At 25.2% G+C, this 18,935-nt stretch overlaps 2 protein-coding genes across 2 annotated transcripts; both read right to left on the bottom strand.

The window, feature by feature from the left end:
* Positions 1-921: 921 nt before the first annotated feature.
* Positions 922-4,994, bottom strand: LOC122268938 (zinc finger protein ZIPIC; the record flags this gene model as incomplete). Its single annotated transcript, XM_087156440.1, has 3 exons — positions 922-2,007; positions 2,541-2,544; positions 4,791-4,994. Coding segments are annotated over 3 exons (408 nt in total), but the record flags the coding sequence as incomplete, so codon positions are not given.
* LOC147814425 (zinc finger protein ZIPIC-like) lies at positions 922-17,638 on the bottom strand (the record flags this gene model as incomplete). Its single annotated transcript, XM_087156428.1, has 4 exons — positions 922-2,007; positions 4,748-6,644; positions 14,923-14,976; positions 17,426-17,638. Coding segments are annotated over 3 exons (480 nt in total), but the record flags the coding sequence as incomplete, so codon positions are not given.
* Positions 17,639-18,935: the final 1,297 nt, after the last annotated feature.

Here is an 18,935-nt window from a genome sequence, read left to right as displayed (position 1 = left end):
AGTATGTAGGAAATTATAATCATTTACTTTTTTTAGAAAACTTTATTGAGGTTATGGGCATATTCTATATTTTTATCATATATTTTCTTTTTATCTAATACTTTGATAGTAAAAGATGTAAATTAATAAAAAGAAAATTTATAATACATGAAACATTGTAACCAAAAAAATATGTTTGAAATACAAAATCTTCAGAAGAGAAAACAGAAGTCTATAATATGAGGATATGTATGATAATATGCATGATATCAAAAACAATATTTTCAAAGAAACTAACACAACATTTTTATATCATTAAAAAAGAGTTTTCATCAAAAAACAGCCTCAAATACTATTTAAAAATATTGCAATAAATTTAAATTTAACGTTAGACAAAAAACAATTAATTTTATACTTTTTAGACAGCATGAACAGTTTTTACTATTTTTTAGTCCAATTAATCTTAAATTAATAACCCAGCAAAACTTTTCAGGTAATCAAATCAATGCTTTAACCCTGTGATGCAGATGAGATGCCTTTTATATACCTTTTTCCTGGTGCTCTAATTATAAGCAAAAATATATTTTGGTATTTTTTAATTATGAAATACGGGTCAATATAATTTTAAAAAATCCGTTAGATTATCGGAATTATATTTGTACAAAAATATAAATTACTAAATATAAATTATTGTACTAAAATATAAATTATTGTACTAAAATATAAATTATTGTACTAAAATATAAATTATACTTCAAAAAAAATTTATTTGACATTTATTTATCACTCACATTGAAAATTAATCGAAAATTGATTTTGCAAATTAAAGATATTTCAATGCTGAATAACTGTTTCTCTTTGATCTAAATAAGTGCAAATTTAAAAAACTATTGTTTGGAAATGAGCTGTGTTTGGAAGATTTTACCTTTAATGACACCAGTGTTCAATGTTGTATTTTATTATCATCAATTATTAAAACACTAAACATAATATTTTTCAATTATTTTGACCTAAATTACTGTGTCAAAAGGTTAAATTAATATAAAGTCACAAAATAATTTTTAAAAAATGAATTCAGAATGAAAATTTAAAGATTTAGAAATTAAAAATATAAAAGTTTTCAGGTTTTATACAAAAAGAACATAACAAATTTTGAAATAAACAATAATTAATAGAAGGTGTATACAACATTTATTCCTAAAAAAGGTATCAGTCACATAAAACAGAATATATAATACAAATTATTACAGCACATTTAAAATAAATGAATTAATTTTAGAAAATTAGGTATACGCCACAAAAATAATGAAAGATAAATACATATTCTTTAAAGCATTATATTTAAAATAAAAATTAAGTAATAAATTCAATGAAAAAAAAAGATTAACACTCATATTAAATCATATTTTATACAAAAAATAAAATAGCTGTAATATAGAATAAAATTTTTAATTTTGGCTTATTTTTCACAACATGATGAAGTAGTTCTTAAAAAAGTCACACAATTGAAATGCTCGTAGCAATAACAAGGAATAAATAGATATTGGAAAGCAGCAATTGAAATTTGCAATGTCAACAGGTTAATACGGTTCGTCGTAACATCACATGGGAAAGGACTAAACTTAAATCTGCATCCAGTTCTTGAACTGATTGTTTTAGCTACCTTGTCCACAACAAAAAATGCATAAAAATGGAAAAAAAATTATTATATTCCTTATTATTGCTGAGCTCTTTCATTATATGATATGAGGAACGTCACAAACGTAATTTTTTCTTAAAATGAGTTGCCATATGGATTTATAGAATTAACTTCTGATTAAAACTTCTATTACTGAAAAGGTTCCTCGCCAGTGTGAACTCTCAAATGTCTTTTTAGAGTAGACTTCTGATTAAAACTTTTATTACAAAGTAAACACTGAAAAGGTTTTTCTCCAGTGTGAATTCTCAAATGTCTTTTTACATCTTCTCTACGATAGCTCGAGTAGGAGCAAAATTGGCAATGATATTTTCCAGCTTTAATTGATAATTCTGAAATATTAAAATAGAAATTTATAGTTATATACTTGCATCACACAAAAGAAATAAAAATTTTTTTAATGTGCACAATGTTTAACAAAAATTTTAGTACATTGCCATGTTAACTCATAGGAAGGCGTTACTGTAGGGAGTTGAGCAAAAAATATCTAACAGTTAACCAATTTAGAAAGATTTTGATCAAAATTGTCAGAAATGGTGCATCTTTACTACTAAATATTTATAATGTCAATGTAAAAATTCTGAATGAATTGAAAAATACTTTTTTTCAAGCACTGTAACATTATAAAAAGCATTAAATGCATGAGTAATATTATAATCAATTAAAAAGAAAAACAACAACACAAGAACAATTTTGAACACAGAGCTTGAAACTACACTTTATCATAAAAGGCTTACAGTGATGAACTTCCATTAATGGCTATTACTTATTACTTTGAATTATGTATAACAATTGCTCCATAATAACAAATCAAATTATCTGAAATCAATGCACAATTTAAAGTTAAAGTAATTTTTTTTATTACCAGCCTTAAAAATGCATAAATAGAAAATAGTAAAAGATTAATAACTCATGAAAGTATAAGCTATGTGTACATAATTATAAAATGTGCATTAATCTTTTAAATTTCTCATAAAAATACAGAAAAATGAAGGGAATGCAGCAGACTCTTGCCTTTTTATGATAAATTTGATCGACGGTACGGTGAAATGAAATTGTGTTTGAATGAAGTGTGAAAGTGTTGAATAGAACAACGTGAGAACCACACTTTTGCATGATATGTGGCGAAAATTGACAAGGTAAACAAAAAAATCTCATTTTCGAAAAGGGAAAATTAAGCAATTTTTTAAATACACCCAATGAAAAAAAAAGCATCTTTAAGGGCTTTTAAAAAACGAAAATCGCAAATAAGAACCGCTAAGAACCACGTATAAGCTCATTGTTCAAAAAATTAGCTACCCCTAACGCATCCAATTTAGGCATTTTGTTTAATTGGTTTATTTGAGAGCAGAAAACCACCAAATCACAGGGAAGCTAATTTTTGTATTTACCCACTGTTGGAACATGTCCCTGTTTTCAAGTTTACAAGGCACTTAAGGATGTGTGAGTTTTTATAAAATCAGTCCAGGTGGATGAACTTTGCTGTTTTCTTGAAAAATAGAAGTATGAGAAGTTTAACTTAATTTAAGAAAATGTTCTGAAACATTTTGAAGTGGTATTCCAACACAAAAACTTATAATTAAACATACACAGCATGGAAGAACATAGCTAATAGTTTTTAAAAGTATTTTAAGGCGTACACTTCAGAGTTAATACAATTAAAAGTCTTGAGACCATAAAATATGGTTAACTTAGGGGAAGATTTTGGCTTTGTAAGTAAATAAAATGCTTTTCCACCATTTTGTTTCATTGCAATAAAGTAAATTTTATGTTAGATGAAAACCAATTATTTTTATACTTTTTAGACACTGCAAGTCTTTACTATTTTTTAGTCTAATTAATCTCAAACTAATAACCTGATACAACTTTTCAGGGAACCAAATTAATGCTTTAACCTTGTGATGCAGATGAGATGCCTTTTATATATCTTTTTTCTGGTGTTCTAATTACAAGCAAAAATATATTTTGGTATTTTTTAATTACGAAATACATGTTAATATAATTACAAAAAAAAATCTGTTAGATTATCGGAATTATATTTGTACAAAAATATAAATTACTAAATATAAATTATTGTACTAAAATATAAATTATAATTAAAAAAATAATAATTAGACGTCTTTTAATCAATCGTATTGGAAATTCATTGAAAATTGATTTTGCAAATTAAAAATACTTCGATGCTGAATAACTGTTTCTCAATGAGCTAAATAAGTGCAAATTTAAAAAAAAATTACTGTTTAGAAATGATCTGTGTTTAGAAGATTTTACCTTTAAAACAGAAAAAGATACCTGTGTTCAATGATGTATTTTATTACCATGAATTATTAAAATGCTAAACATAATTTTCCCCACTTATTTTGACCTAAATTACTAATTCAAAGGGTTAAATAAATATAAAGCCACAAAATAACTTTTAAACACTGAGCTTAGAATGAAAATTTAAAGATTTAGAAACTAAAAATATAAAAGCAGTATCCAGATTTTATACAAAAAGAGCATAAAAGTTTTTGTAATCAAAAATAATTAATAGAAGGTGCATACAAAATTATTTTTCAAAAAAAAAATTATCTGCCACATAAAAAGGAGTATATAATACAAATTATTACAACATATTTCAAATAATGAATTAATTTCAGAAAATTAAGTATATGCCAAACAACGAATGAAATATAAATACATATTCCTTAAACCATTATATTTTCAAAAAAAGTTAAGTAATGAATTAAAAAAAATTATTAACATTCACATTAAATCACATTTTATACAAAAACAAATAAATAAATAAAATAGCTGTAATATAAATTTTTTGATTTTAGTTCATTTTTCAGAACATGAAGCAACTCTGAAAAAACTTACACATTTGAAATGCTTGTAGCAATAACAAGGTATATTTAGACATTGGTGAGAACAAATTAAAATTTGCAATGTCAACAGGTTAATACGGTTCTTCTTAATATCACATAGGAAAGGACTAAATTTAAATTCGCATCCAGTTCTTGCACTGATTGTTTTAGCTACATTGTCCACAATAAAAAATGCAATAAAATATTTAAAAAATTGGATTTATACCTTATATTGCTTTCATTATTTGATATGAGGAACGTCATAAATAATTTTTTTTCAAGTGAGTTGCCATATGGGTTTTTAGAACAGACTTCTGATTAAAACTTCTATTACAAAGTAAACACTGAAAAGGTTTTTCTCCAGTGTGAATTCTCAAATGCCTTTTTACATCGGCTCTACGACAGCTCGAGTAGAAGCAATATTGGCAATGATATTTTCCAGCTTTAATCAATAATTCTGCAACATTAAAATATAAATTTTAATAAAAACTTATAGTTATATTCTAACATCACATAATACATTTTTTTTTAAGTATGCACAATGTGAAACAAAAATTTTAGTACATGGCCATGTGAACTCATAGGAAGCTATGTGTTCATAATTATAAAATGTGCATTAATCTTTTAATTTAAAAAAAAAATACAGAAAAATGAAGGGAATACAGCGGACTCCAACTCGTTTCGTAATAAAATTAAATTTTTTGATCAATTTTGCAACTTTTCATTGACTGTAAAATATCTTAAATGAGCAGCTTGAGTGCTTTTTTTTTAAAACTAAACTTTACGCTATTTCATGTTGATAGATATTTTAGTTCAGTGCAGCTACTAGTTATTCTGTAATTAATATTTAAAATAGCTCAACTGGCCGCAACTCCTACAACACATATATTTTTTTTATCTTCTCAGTTATGCTTTTTAGTATCCATTTAAAACCTTTCCCAATAATTATATGTTACTGTGTCGAACACAGGAGTAAAAAGAGAATATTCTCATTCTCTAAAAAAGAGAGAGAAGGAAAGATCACTAGGGTGCCTCGGGATTGTGAGACCCGTGTTTACCTAAAGAAGGTAAACCCCTGAGGATAATACATTTTTAAGTGAAGTACAAAACTTTTAAATTTCAATATTTAACAACTGAAGAAATTTATGAAATAGATACAAATATGAAATCAGCTTAAATTTTTCATAATTTAAATAAAGCTATAGTGTTGTTTTGCTTTGAATACAGATTGTCCAGTTTAGAAAATTGCACCCTCTTTCAGAAAATAAACTAAAAAATATACCGTCTTCCAAAGATGATCAAATTGCAAAAACCTAAAGTTATGGCACATTCATAATAAAATAGTGAACTGGTACTCTGTTAGAAATACTTTATCAGTTTAAGTGCAGATAAAATAGTTTTTTCCAAAGTAATATCTTCCAAGGATAGCAGTTGGCATGCAACAATTTCTTTGCTTTATGCGCAAGTATATTTCCCTAGTTCTCTTCTGTATGGGCTTTGGAATCACCAAGATCTAAGGGCGAAAGATGTAACATCCAGTAGAAAATATTTAAAAAAAATACAATTTACTAGCATGTCCTGAGCATTTTGGAACTTACTTTAAAAGTAATATTTAAAAAGAGTTTAAAGAAAAGAAAATCGCTACAGCTTTTCTTCAGTTATATTTTTTATTAATAAATACTTTTTATAGTTTTTTTAAAAAAAATGTTAATATCTTATCAAATTAACAGTCACAGATTTCTGAGTATTCAACAGGCTCTGAAGAAAAGGTATTCTGAAGTTTCTTTAATATTTATCATTACAGGTGGGTAACAACAACAGTATCCCAAAGGTAACAAAGGATGTTTAAATAAGAAAGGAAACATTCTTTATGGATAATGCAAAAACATAGCACATACAATTTATGTAAATCATAAGAGATTGTGTTTAAAATGCGTAAGCTTATGCATTTCCATATTTTGCTTTAAAGAAAAGCTTTTCTGACAAATGTTGCATTGAAACGGTTTTTCGCCAGTGTGAGTCCTCATGTGTCTTACTACATCTGATTTTCTAAACCTTGAATAAAGACAAAATCGACACTGATAGTTTCCATCCTTCCTCTTTAAATCTGCAATAATAAAACAAAAATTTTAATAGAGATTTGCACCAATCGCATTTCAGTAAACCATACAATTAAAATTATTTTTATTGTTTTTAAATCATTTAGATACACTACCATGTTAAAAAAGAAACTAGTTTGCAAAAGAGGAACATTCTTTTTTACCGATGTTTTCTGATAGCACAATTATAAACATATATAGAACTATTTTCCATGAAAAAATTACATTTATCGTAATAAACTGAGTCTACTGTCAATACTGCAAAATTTGATACGTTTATCGAATTTTGATAAACGTATTAAGTCAATAAGGGCATTTTTATTATTAGATCACCTTCCCTTCGGTCAAAATATTAGAATAGCAAATACATTAAAAAGAGAATCTTAAAACCCAAATATTTCTTTTTAAACTAGGAAATATTTTGTAGATGGGACTATGGACCACTTACTTCTGATAAAAGAAGTAAACCTGTTAAACATAAATTTAATATAGTTATGATACCAAAATTCTATAGGAGGGTATTTAAGAAACATTTGTCAGTTATACTTATATCATATTATAACTATCCACATTCAGTTCGTGAAAAATAATAATAATAAAAAACTAAAGGTACAAGGTGTCAGCATTTTATTGTTAGAGTTGATACAAAAGCAAAATTGATTTTTTTAAATGTTACATATTTCATAATTGTAATTGTACCAAAGGAAAAAAATCAATAGATTTTATACACAGAAGTTTTGCACAAACTATTGAAATGTTTTTAAAGCGTTACACAATTAGAAAATTTTTATAATAAAAGAGAAATAAAATGGAAAAAAAAAAATACAATTTCTTTGTTTATTGCATTTTACTAAATTTATTGAATTATTTGATTATTGAGTTATTTGACTAAATTATTTGAGAACAGCAACATTAGACATAAAATTTATAACAATAATCTATTGTAAATATATTAAATTAGTAACAACAGACATTAAATTTATAACAATAATATATATTGTAAATGGTATATTGTATTAGTAACAATAAACATAAAAATTTATTTTAGACATCTGTTATACTTTTTTCGATAACATACAGAAAAAATAATGTTTTTAATTTTTTAAAACCTTCACATAAATAAGAACAAAAGAGTTTTTATTGAAATTAGAAGACTGGGAGAACCTAGAAAAATCCTGAAGAGGTGGTATCTAGTGTAAGTTAGATAAAATAAATTGTGTTACAGATACAATTTTTTAATCTAACTGTTGACTCAATTCTCGGTTCTGAGTAGAAAATGTTCTTACTTTTTAAGGTTTTTTTTTTGTTTACAGCTCGTTGAAAAATGCAGTTTTGTTTATTAATGCATATAATTATTTACAATCTACTACTACTTACTAGTAAAGGTACAAAATCTTTTAATAAAGAAGTTCCACACAGTGGATTAAAATATTTCGAAAATGCATTTAAAAATTTAAATAATATTCGAACACTTAATAACAGACTCACCAACGAATATTATTAAATAATAAAAGTATAATAATTATTATAATTGAAGTATACACATATATGTAATAAATACACATAAAATACACAGAGTGCCTAAAACATGACTAGCAATATGAAAAATCAGTTAAAGACAAACAGGAGACTAGAATTCATGATTTGCTGCTTGTTTCACAAGAAAATTTAATCACACCAATTTTTTAAAAATTATTCACAATTTTTTTTAAATAGATGACGTGGTTGATAATAACTGTTAAAACAGTTTTCTGCTGAATGTCCATAACTTCCAATGGAAAAATTTGCTAGCATAGCTCTTATGTTTTACATTGTTTTTGCAAATGGTGGCTAATTTTAAATTTAAAAATATTTTGTTTGCTTTATATTTTTCTAGTTGGCATCACCATTTGTGGATGAACAAAGTTCGAATGAATAAATTTTCTTTTTCTTTAAATAGAACTTTCTTTTTCTCTAAGCAGAACATGACAATTTTAAAATTAAAAATATTTTGTTTGCTTTATATTTTTCTCATTTAGCAGCATCATTTGTTGATGAACTTCATAGTTAAAGTTGAAATAAAATGAATTCTCATTTTATCTAAACAGAACATGACAAACCCAGAATTTCTATTTAATTTTGTTTTTCTGCAATTGGTTTTTCAAATGCTCTGTCATTTTTGGGACAACTGATCTTTAAGAAATAATTTTATTTCCAGAAAATTATCCTCAAATGCAATATTTTAAAATATCAGGTTTCTTTTTAACAGCTTAAGCAATTCACAACATTTAACAATTATCATGAATTCATAATAATAGATACAAACAAACCCTCAGTGGCGTTTTAAACAATTCAATAAATTTATAATCAATAAATTATTTCTTGCAAAGAAAAGGAACTAATAGTTTTAGGAAAAACCAATATTGTTAATGAATGCAAGTTACAGTAAATTCTCTTTGAAATGAGTAATCTTATGTATTTCCATATTTTGCTTAACGGAAAACCATTTATAGCAGACATTACATTGAAAGGGTTTTTCACCAGTATGAGTCCTCACATGTTTCGTTAAGTGTGACTTATAAATAGTTGAGTAATGACAGAAAGGACATTGATGTCTTCTTCCTTTTTTAAAAGAACCTGCAAAATCAAAACAAATTAGTGTGCCGTTTATGAACTTTAACATAAGCTTAATAGTTCCATAATTCTTTTCTGAATTTTGATAAGGCTAATTCTTTCAATCGATTTATATTAATAAACAAAAACTTCTAAACCTATAATCATTCGACAGTTACTTTAAAAAAATTTAAAGTAATTTTTTTCATAACAAAGTTCTTTACTGCACTAAATAATTCAAGATAAAAATATTTTTACAAAACAAACTGCAGTATCTGAGTTCGGTTAAATCCAAAGCGGGACAGAGATATTCAATTTTTTCTTTCAACTGATAGATTTTCGAAATGTGAAAAAAAAGTAATAAAAGTTTTAAATTATTAGAATGGCAACAAACTTAATTACAAGATTTAAGATAATTTGAAGCAGATTTAATTTTATAGATTGCATCATAGGTAAACAGTTTTGCATTGATGGAAAAGAGGAACTTGTTGATAAAGCAATAATCTGTATATCTTACTCAGATGTGAAGTATTCACAAAGTACGAGTACCTTTAAGCAAGTACATTTTAATATCTTAAGCTTTAATTGTGAAATGTGGAGTAGATTTCAGGAATAAGTATGGAAAATGGTGAAATTTTATTGACTGAATGAAACTATCACTGTCGTTAAGCACATTTAAAGCTAAACACTTTAACTTAAAAATGATTAGCTTGCCTAATACATAATCTAACATTGAGATCATGCCTGATTTATACGTTTGGAGACCCCAAAATAGTTTTCAACATAGCAGATAGTAGCTGTTGTTATAAGTATAAATGACAAAATTGTAGACTAAGAAGCACAAATATTTAAACTGGTCAAAATTACACGCAGACCAAGGTACCTCCCCTAATAGTATAAAACTGCAAAAGCTAAGTGTTGTCACTCTAAACCAAAACCTAAAAGCTATTGGGCCTTTAAAATTACAAAATTTAATCTCATTATTAATAAAACTACTAAAAATTATAATTTTTATAACTAATATTGCAATGGTATATTTACAACTTTGTTATTAGTGATCATATTATAAATGCTATATTACATTACAAAGGTTACATAAATAATTAATTTAAAAATAAAAAAGATTGACAAAACAGAAAAATTATGAAAAAAAAATCTATAATTTTTTTTTTATTGATTTGAATATTCATTATTAATATCATGTGAAAGGTCTATTTTTGAGATATAATTTTAATGAAGAATAATTTTTTTTAATTCTTTGAATAAGAAAAAGAAAAATTTTTCAGACTTAAAATACAGTTTTGAACAGTAATTACTGAAACTAAATAAACAATGTTTAATTCAAGTCTTTATTTTAAATTATCAAAATTAATATTAACAATAAAAAAGGAAAAATAATATCAAAACTCTCTGTAAAACATTTTTCATTTTAAAATATTTTTCTTTCTAACAATTACTAGAGATGTAAAAGTTAAAAAAACAAAGAAATTCAGACCAAAAATATGTTTTTACAAAAACCATAACACTGCCTTGGTGATCAGAATTTTAAACGAAAGGATTAAATCAGAACAATGCATAGATATTCATAAATTCAATTTAAGTATGAATTTCAGAGAAAATTAAAAAAAATTTCTAAATTGGTGTACATAATATTTAAAACATATGCAAATATCATTGCAAACAAAGACTAAATTCCGTCTTCTCACTCTTATTCAATATCACAAAATTTAATTCAGCAATTATGTTTAAAGGTGTTCTGAAGCAACACCATAAAAGCACTAATTGCTACATTTTATGTAAGTTGTGACCGAGTTAAAATTTTTTTTGCTTGAGTGGAATTGAAAAAAAAAGGGGAAAAAGGAAAAGATTCTTTTGTGACATACTACAAGTGCATTAAATAATATTTAATATTCCAATAATATTTTAAGCAATGTAGTTTATATTGGATCTAATTTATTTCAAGGAACACAGGGTAAAAATTAAAGAATCAACACAAAGAATTTATACACATTAGATGAAATTCCCAGAGAAATGGACAATCTTATGTCGTTCCATGTTTTTCTTCAAGGAAAAGTGTTTGTAACAGATGTCAAACTGAAATAGTTTTTCACCAGTATGAGTTCTCATATGCCTCGTTATATCAGTTGTATAATTGCTTGAAAAGCTGCAAAATAAACATTGGTGCTTTTTGCCTCTCTTGAAAGATCCTGCAAAGTAAAAGAACTAAAGAACTAGATAGTGCCAGTCGTTATTTTTATCATTCTGCAAAATAGCAAAAAGGTGCCAGTCATTTTTTATCATTCTTTTAAAAAAAATGAGCAAGTCTTTATTTTTATCATCCTTAAAAACAAAAAAATAGAGCAAATCATTATTTTTACCATTCTTAAAAACAAAAAATAGAGAAAGTAATAATTTTATCATTTTTTAAATTTTCTTAATAATTTTTTATCACTCTTTAAAATAGCAATTAATTCAGGCCATAATTTTTATCATATTACAAAATGACTAAAAGGTGCTAGTCATTACTTTTTATCTTTTCACAAAATAACTAAAAGGTGTCAGTCAAAATTTTTTATCATTCTTAAAAACAAAAATTACAGCAAGACATTAATTTTATCATTCTGTAAAGTAACTAAAAAGTGTCAGTCATATTTTTTCTTACTACTCCAAAGGTTAATCCCTCCAGCAAAGTTTGTATGGAATTTTTAACTCAATCCACAATATTCCCATTTATTAAGAGTGTTCATTGAAACACTTTTACCAATAAAAATCATTGTTTTAATAACATAAACCCAAACAAAAGCTTTAATTGTGTAACATATACTATCTTGCTGAAAAAAAAACTTCAATTTTATAAAAGTCAAATAATTTTAACATCAAAACAATTATTAAAAAACTTGAAGTTTGTGAAATATTTTCCCTCTAAATAAAATTCTTAAAATCGATGAGTATTTCGCAAATTTTTATGAGCTCAAAGAATGCAGCATTGGAGTAGCTGTTTAAAAAATTAAATATAATAAGTAATTTAAATCTAGTTAAATAGTAAATTTATTTTTTTCTAATTACAAAAGTATTTTTCGTTTAAGTATAACCAGTTTCATTGAAATTGAATAAAAAGATGCTGAAAATTTCAGAAATAATGTTAGTGCAGGAGCATAAAAAAAAATATATATATATATAAGGTGTTCTGTAATCACAACCCTTAATATATATTATCAGAACCCTTGATTGACATGAAGTCAATAAAGTATAGACATTAAGGGTAGCAAGGAAGATAGAAACGAAAATATGGAATTGAAATCTAATAAATCACTGATAAAAGAAAACAAAATAAGATGCACTGAAACAAGCTTGATTGACAACAGAAACACAGGATGATTGCTTTGACTCTGTTTCCTATGTCAGTAAGACAAGTTTTAACGTTTTTAGTTCCCCCTCCTTTGGTAGTGATTCATTAGATTTCGGTAAAATAATTGTTTTCTCCTAATTTATGTATTCATTTGTGACTCCTCTTTAGTTAACTTTTTAGATTTCATTTTTCACAGGGATCCTAAAAATATATATTATCAACTGTCATTACAAAAAAACCTTGAGTGTATTAATGAAGACATATAAATTCTTTATCACAAGGGGAATATAGAAAAATAAAATTTTATTAATAATAATTTTATTTATTGAACATTATTCAGCAGAGTACAAAGCATTAAAAGTTTCTTTTAAAGTATTAGAAAAATATAGATTTTCTTCATTACCAGCTTTAAAGAGATTAAATTACAGTAGTTGATAAAAACTAAATGCTGTTAATTAAATTACAAAAATAACAGACTAAAACAACAATTCACAATTTTTTTTAAAAACAATTCAAATTTTATAAAATTTGCTGATAGATGTATTTGGGCAGCTTTAGAATGTCTTTTTCAGAATCAATTAACAACATACTTTTTCCACAATAGCTTTTCAGATTTTTACTTTTTGGACAAAGAATTTCCTTTTACAATTGTATTTGTTTCAGAATCTGCTTTTCATTTTCTTCAAATTCCCAAAAGTATAACACAGCTTATTAACACTAAACAAAAACCACTTTCATATTAAATTGTTCATAGTTCAACTTTCACTTAATCAAATGAGAAATGCATGAAAAAGAAATATTATTAGGAAAAAAAAACAATTAGGAAAAGACATTATTACAAGACAGACAAGAATTAGGAAAAGACAAACATAATAATGCAAAACACATAATAAAATAATCATTCATAGCAGTTCATGCTAATTATTAGATATTCAATTTTAAATGAGAGATCTTATGCCTTTCCATGTTTTTCTTTAAAGAAAAGCATTTGTAGCAAAAGCTACATTGAAAGGGTTTTTCACCAGTATGAGTTCTCATGTGATCAGTTAAATTCCTTTTATAATGGCTTGAGTAGTTGCAAAATATACACTGGTGCTTTTTGGAGAATCCTAAAAGAACAAAATAACAAATTAGTGCTAAACATTGTACTTATCACTAATATTCTAATGAATTAAATATGAATCTACACTGTGGAAGATAAGAATGCATTTTAAAATAAAACAGTTTGGAACTGTACCGTGTAACCTAATCTCATTATAGTTACTATCATGATACCATATCATCTGTCTTATCCATGAAGATCAAGGGGGAAGGGAAAGGTTTTTGTCAATGAAATCAGATTCCGAGAAAACAATTGAAGTGCACAGAGAGGAACTGTATTTCCATAGCATTACTCATCTTCGTTGTGTGATAACTTTCATGCAGAACCTAGTTTTCAAGTAATTGATTTGTCAAAACTTAGTTATCTTCAAAATACGACCCAAACACCACTTTTGTGACAAGTTTCATTTAATTTTCCCCATTTTCTCCCCTTTGATTTTCAAATAATTTTGGATAACATTTTTAAAACAACTTCACAACTAAGCACAAACATTTAGTTGTAATCAATACCACCAGGAAGTTTTCAAGGAAATAAGAAACACTGACATACACACTAATTCTATATTAAAATAAAAGACACTGTATTTTGAAAACAAACAATATTAAAAATGTAATAATAACAGTAAAGGTAAATACCTTTAAATTAGGGATACAAAAATATTTATAGGAAAACAATACCTTTATGGCTTATATCAATTTTATGCTGATGACAGCCAAACCGATATGAAAATTAATGTGGGAAAACTGGATCCTACCAAGTGATTTTCCGGACAATAAAAATGCACCAACAACTATGGAAAACTGCGACACCATCATTAGATTTTTAGGTATAGTTAGATACGAGGAATAAATAGTTGAAGAAAAATTGTCATAGAATATGAAAGAACAGCTACTTTTAGAAGAATAAGTAAATATGTTTGGACATTATTAAATTAGTGATAATTAATTATTATTAAATAACTAATGAAAAAAAATCCCAATTATGTTACTTGAATAAAGATTAGAAATTTAACCAAAGAATGAAACTAATTTACAAATTCAAAAAAAGACAAAATAAGTAAGTAACATTTAAAATCATAAGACAAAATAAGTAAGTAACATTTAAAATCATAAATCAAAATAGAAAAGTGCTTAAAGCAGCTAAATCTTATCTTAGTTTATAAAGTCAGAAAAACAATTCTAGCAGAAAACAACAAAATTTAAAATATGTGTGTTAGCAGGACAGTTATTCATTAGGGGATACACTGCCTGCTAACACACAGGAGCTTTTCTGCTGTCACTAGTGAAACTAGAAACTGACAGTGCTCCAAGGCCCTATAATGGAAAATCAAATAAGAAAAAGCAATTAGAAAAATTGAAATGTAAATGTAAAGATAAATAAATAACAAACAATCACGAAGTAAGTCTTAATAATGACTTAAAAGTACACAAACTAAGACATAAGAAATGCTCACAAATAAGAAAAATAAATAAAGAAAAAGTTACAGTTAGAATAGCCACATCAAAATAAAATATAAATTGCCAAATTATTAAGAAAAATTTAGAAATAAATTAAGTGCTGTCCCCTAATGAAGTGCTGTCTGCTAACACACATATCTTAAAATTTTTTGTGGTTTTCTGCTAGAATTGTTTTTCTGACTTTATAAAATAAAGATTAGAAATTCATACATTATTTTTTAAATAAAATTTAAAAAAAAGATTTTAATTTGCAAACCATTTACAGTAATTTGAAAAACAGCATATAATAATCAGTTAATGTATAATATAAAAATAAAACATTAATATTTAAAACCTTTGTTTAAAAAAATAAATAATTGAAATATTATTAAAATATAAATTTATTTTATTTCAACAATATTTAAATTCTATATTTTCTATTCAATAAGTTTAAATCAGTTCATCAGAACAATTCAAGATAACTAAAAAATTTATAAATGTTTAAGATGAAAACTTGCAATAATCGAAAAACATAAATAATACACTGACAACAGCTTTAAATAAATAGTGTAAATTTTAGTCAGTCTTCATAATAACTTAATGTCTGAGATCATTTGCAAATTGTTCAAATGTATAGATCAGTTTAGTAAATATTAATGATATATCATATATAATATTTCTACAGGAAACATTTGATAAAATAGAAAAAGTGCATAAAGTTTTTTATAACAAAAGAAAACTTGTTTATAACGCAATTTAATTTAATATATAATAAAAAATACTAATTCATATTTTATTTAAAGATATTTCCGATTTTGATTATAATTTTGATTATTTTGGTGATAAATTTTAGTTATCTTCATTGAAGTTAAAAATAAATATGCATTTATGATATCAAATACCACAAGCCCAATTTATTTTAAAGGATACAAATTAATAATTTTTATAAATATTATATAAAAGTATAAGTAGCCATTTCTAAATATCTTTACTTCAATAAGCAAGAATATTTAAAAACAAAGAATGCATAATCAATAGGACTAATAAGAATAAATCAAAATAGAAAGTAGAATAAAAGTTTCATTTATTATTTTTACATCTTTAAAAAGAATAATTTAATATGTTTACAATAAACACATCTTTTTATACATTAAAGAATTATATATACAGCTTAAAAAATACATTTTAGAACATCTAAATATGTAACATAGAAATGCCTTTTTTTTATTCCATATGTAAACACAAATATTTCTATCTTACATTAAAAAAAACATGGTTGTAGTTCTCTTTCTCTATATATTTGTAAAATTGAAATTAAAAGAAATTTTATAGACTGTGTAAAGCTGCAAAGTACAAATATTTCTTAATAACAAATAGAAAAACTTCATAAAATATAAATTAATAAAAATAATCATAAATTAACAAAAAATATTTACAAGAAAAAAATACATTAAAATTTAATTAGTAAAACAAAAGCTATGTAATAAAAGGAAAATTTTTAAGTATAATATAAACAATTTGATAACATGGAACAAAAAAAATTTAGTAAGAATTTTTTTTTTAATTGAACAAATGAAATTGAATTTTATTAAAAAAAAATCATCAAAATAAAATATTGAATACAAGCTAGTATTTATAGAAATGTTTTAGCAATCTAGTTAAGTACAATTGTTGGCATGTGCAAATCCCTGGCAACCGACAAATTAAATTAAATTTCAGCATTAATGTAATCACTTTGAAATTTTTCATTCAACGATCTGTAACCAGGATCTCATTAAAATCTGCAGTATTTTCCAGTTATGATTGACATAAGAAATACTTGAAATGTTACGTATCATGTTTACTCATAATTTCGAATAGTGATAAGAACTTAATTGATCAGAGATAGTTAAGATTTCTTAATTAATTTGAAAAGAGAGTTCAGAATAAAAATAAACTGAATATTTCAGAAGAAAAAGTTTTAAACTGATTTTTATAACCTCTTCGCTTCGTATTAGTAATACTTATTTCAATATTTAAGCAAACAATAATCCTGAAAAAATTCTACTTGAATAGGGATTTTTTTAGGAAACTTATGCAATTTTAGAAAATTTTCTAAAAACAGAATTTTTATTGAACCAGTAGAAACGGGCAAAATCCAGTCCATTGAAAAAATCAGTAGAGTTGGCAGCTATAGACTTACATATTTCAATACGTTTAAAATTTGTAAAAATGTTTCTAAGTTGGAAGTAAACAAACAATATTTTCTTAAATATATGATTATGAGTATTGTTTTCCAATTGTATCAGACTTATTTTGAAATTATATACTGTACATATTTATGTTATGGGAACCTATGTCTTAAATGAGTTAACTTATGCAATTGCATACTGTGTTTCATGGAAAAACTTTTTAAACAAATGTCACACTGAAAGGGTTTTTCACCAGTGTGTTTTCTTAAGTGCCTGGTTAAACCTGTTTTGTCATTCGATGAATAGTGGCAAAATTGGCACTGGTATCTTCTGCCTTTCTTCAAATTTGCTACAAAAATAAGAGTATGTCAATTATTTTATTTGTCACTCTAAATTACACGAATTAAATATTTATTATGAAAACCATTTCAACATGCAAAAGTTTATAAAAAATAAAATGAAATATAATGTAAACACATAGTATTCATATGTAATTCTTTTTTGAAGAAATTGAGCTATTTCAAAGCTCAAATAAAAGATATGTTTTCTCTTTCTTCAAATCATTCATAAAAAATTTACATACATATTTTATTGCAACAAGACCTCAGCTTGTCGAGAATTCAAATAAGCTACTAGGTATGTTTGTAAATTGGATCTGTTGGTGGTCTCTTAACTATCAAACCCAAACGTTTCCTAGTCTATAAAAAGATCAAATGACTGAATTCAATCTTCTGAGACAATTGGGACCACATCTACATTCTTATCATATATAAACACCAACTAAGAACAACATAAAAAAAGAATAAAAAATATTTCAAGGCAGATAAAAAATATTTTAAAAAACGAATATCACAGATACATGCATAAAATATAGTTATACATTAACATTTATTAAATAAAATATTAACATTGGCAAATACATAGTGATACAAAAGATAAACAGTTTTAGGATACTAAAAGATTTCCGGATATTAAAAGATCATTATTATAAATGGATAAGATTTTCTAGCATTTTAAGCCAAAATGTTTCTTATTAGGTACTAATAAACTTCTTAATAAGAAACTTTATGTGTAATAAAAAATGCAAAATTGTGATTTTTATAATCAAGAGTAAGAGCTGAAAAAAGATTATGTAATTTAATTAATATGTATATATATATATAAATATATATATATATATATATATATATATATATAGGATGCCAAATAGTTGAGCGGTAGCGCTTCTTCACACTCTCGAGCCACATGTCCTTGGTTTGATCCTCGGGCCGTGCAAGGTTGACTCAGCCTTTCATCCCGGTCAATAAAATGAGTACCAAGCATGCTTGGGAACTAAAAACTGGGGGTTCAGCGTTCGGCTGACCACCCAACCGGAACATCAGCACCAGGTCAAGAAGCTTGAGATGGGTGCAGTAGGCCTTGGCTCTCTATAGGCTGTAACGCCACTGAGTTTAGTATATATATATACACATATATAAATATGTTCATCGCGTTTTATTTAGAAAAAAAGTTTAAGCACTTGTGACAAATTACAAGATTCACATAAGTATTAAACATAATATGGATAAACAGAAATTTTTACAATCAATTTCTTAATGGCAGTTTTGTACAGAAAATAACATTTACACTAATAAAAGAAAATTTCATTTTGTATAATTATATAAG

The sequence above is a fragment of the Parasteatoda tepidariorum genome, chromosome 2, assembly GCF_982258835.1.
Source record: "Parasteatoda tepidariorum strain Cologne lab strain chromosome 2, Ptep-v5.0, whole genome shotgun sequence".
Lineage (NCBI taxonomy): Eukaryota > Metazoa > Arthropoda > Arachnida > Araneae > Theridiidae > Parasteatoda > Parasteatoda tepidariorum.
The sequence above is the reverse complement of the archived record's forward strand: the minus strand, read 5'-3'. Positions and strand labels throughout refer to the sequence as shown.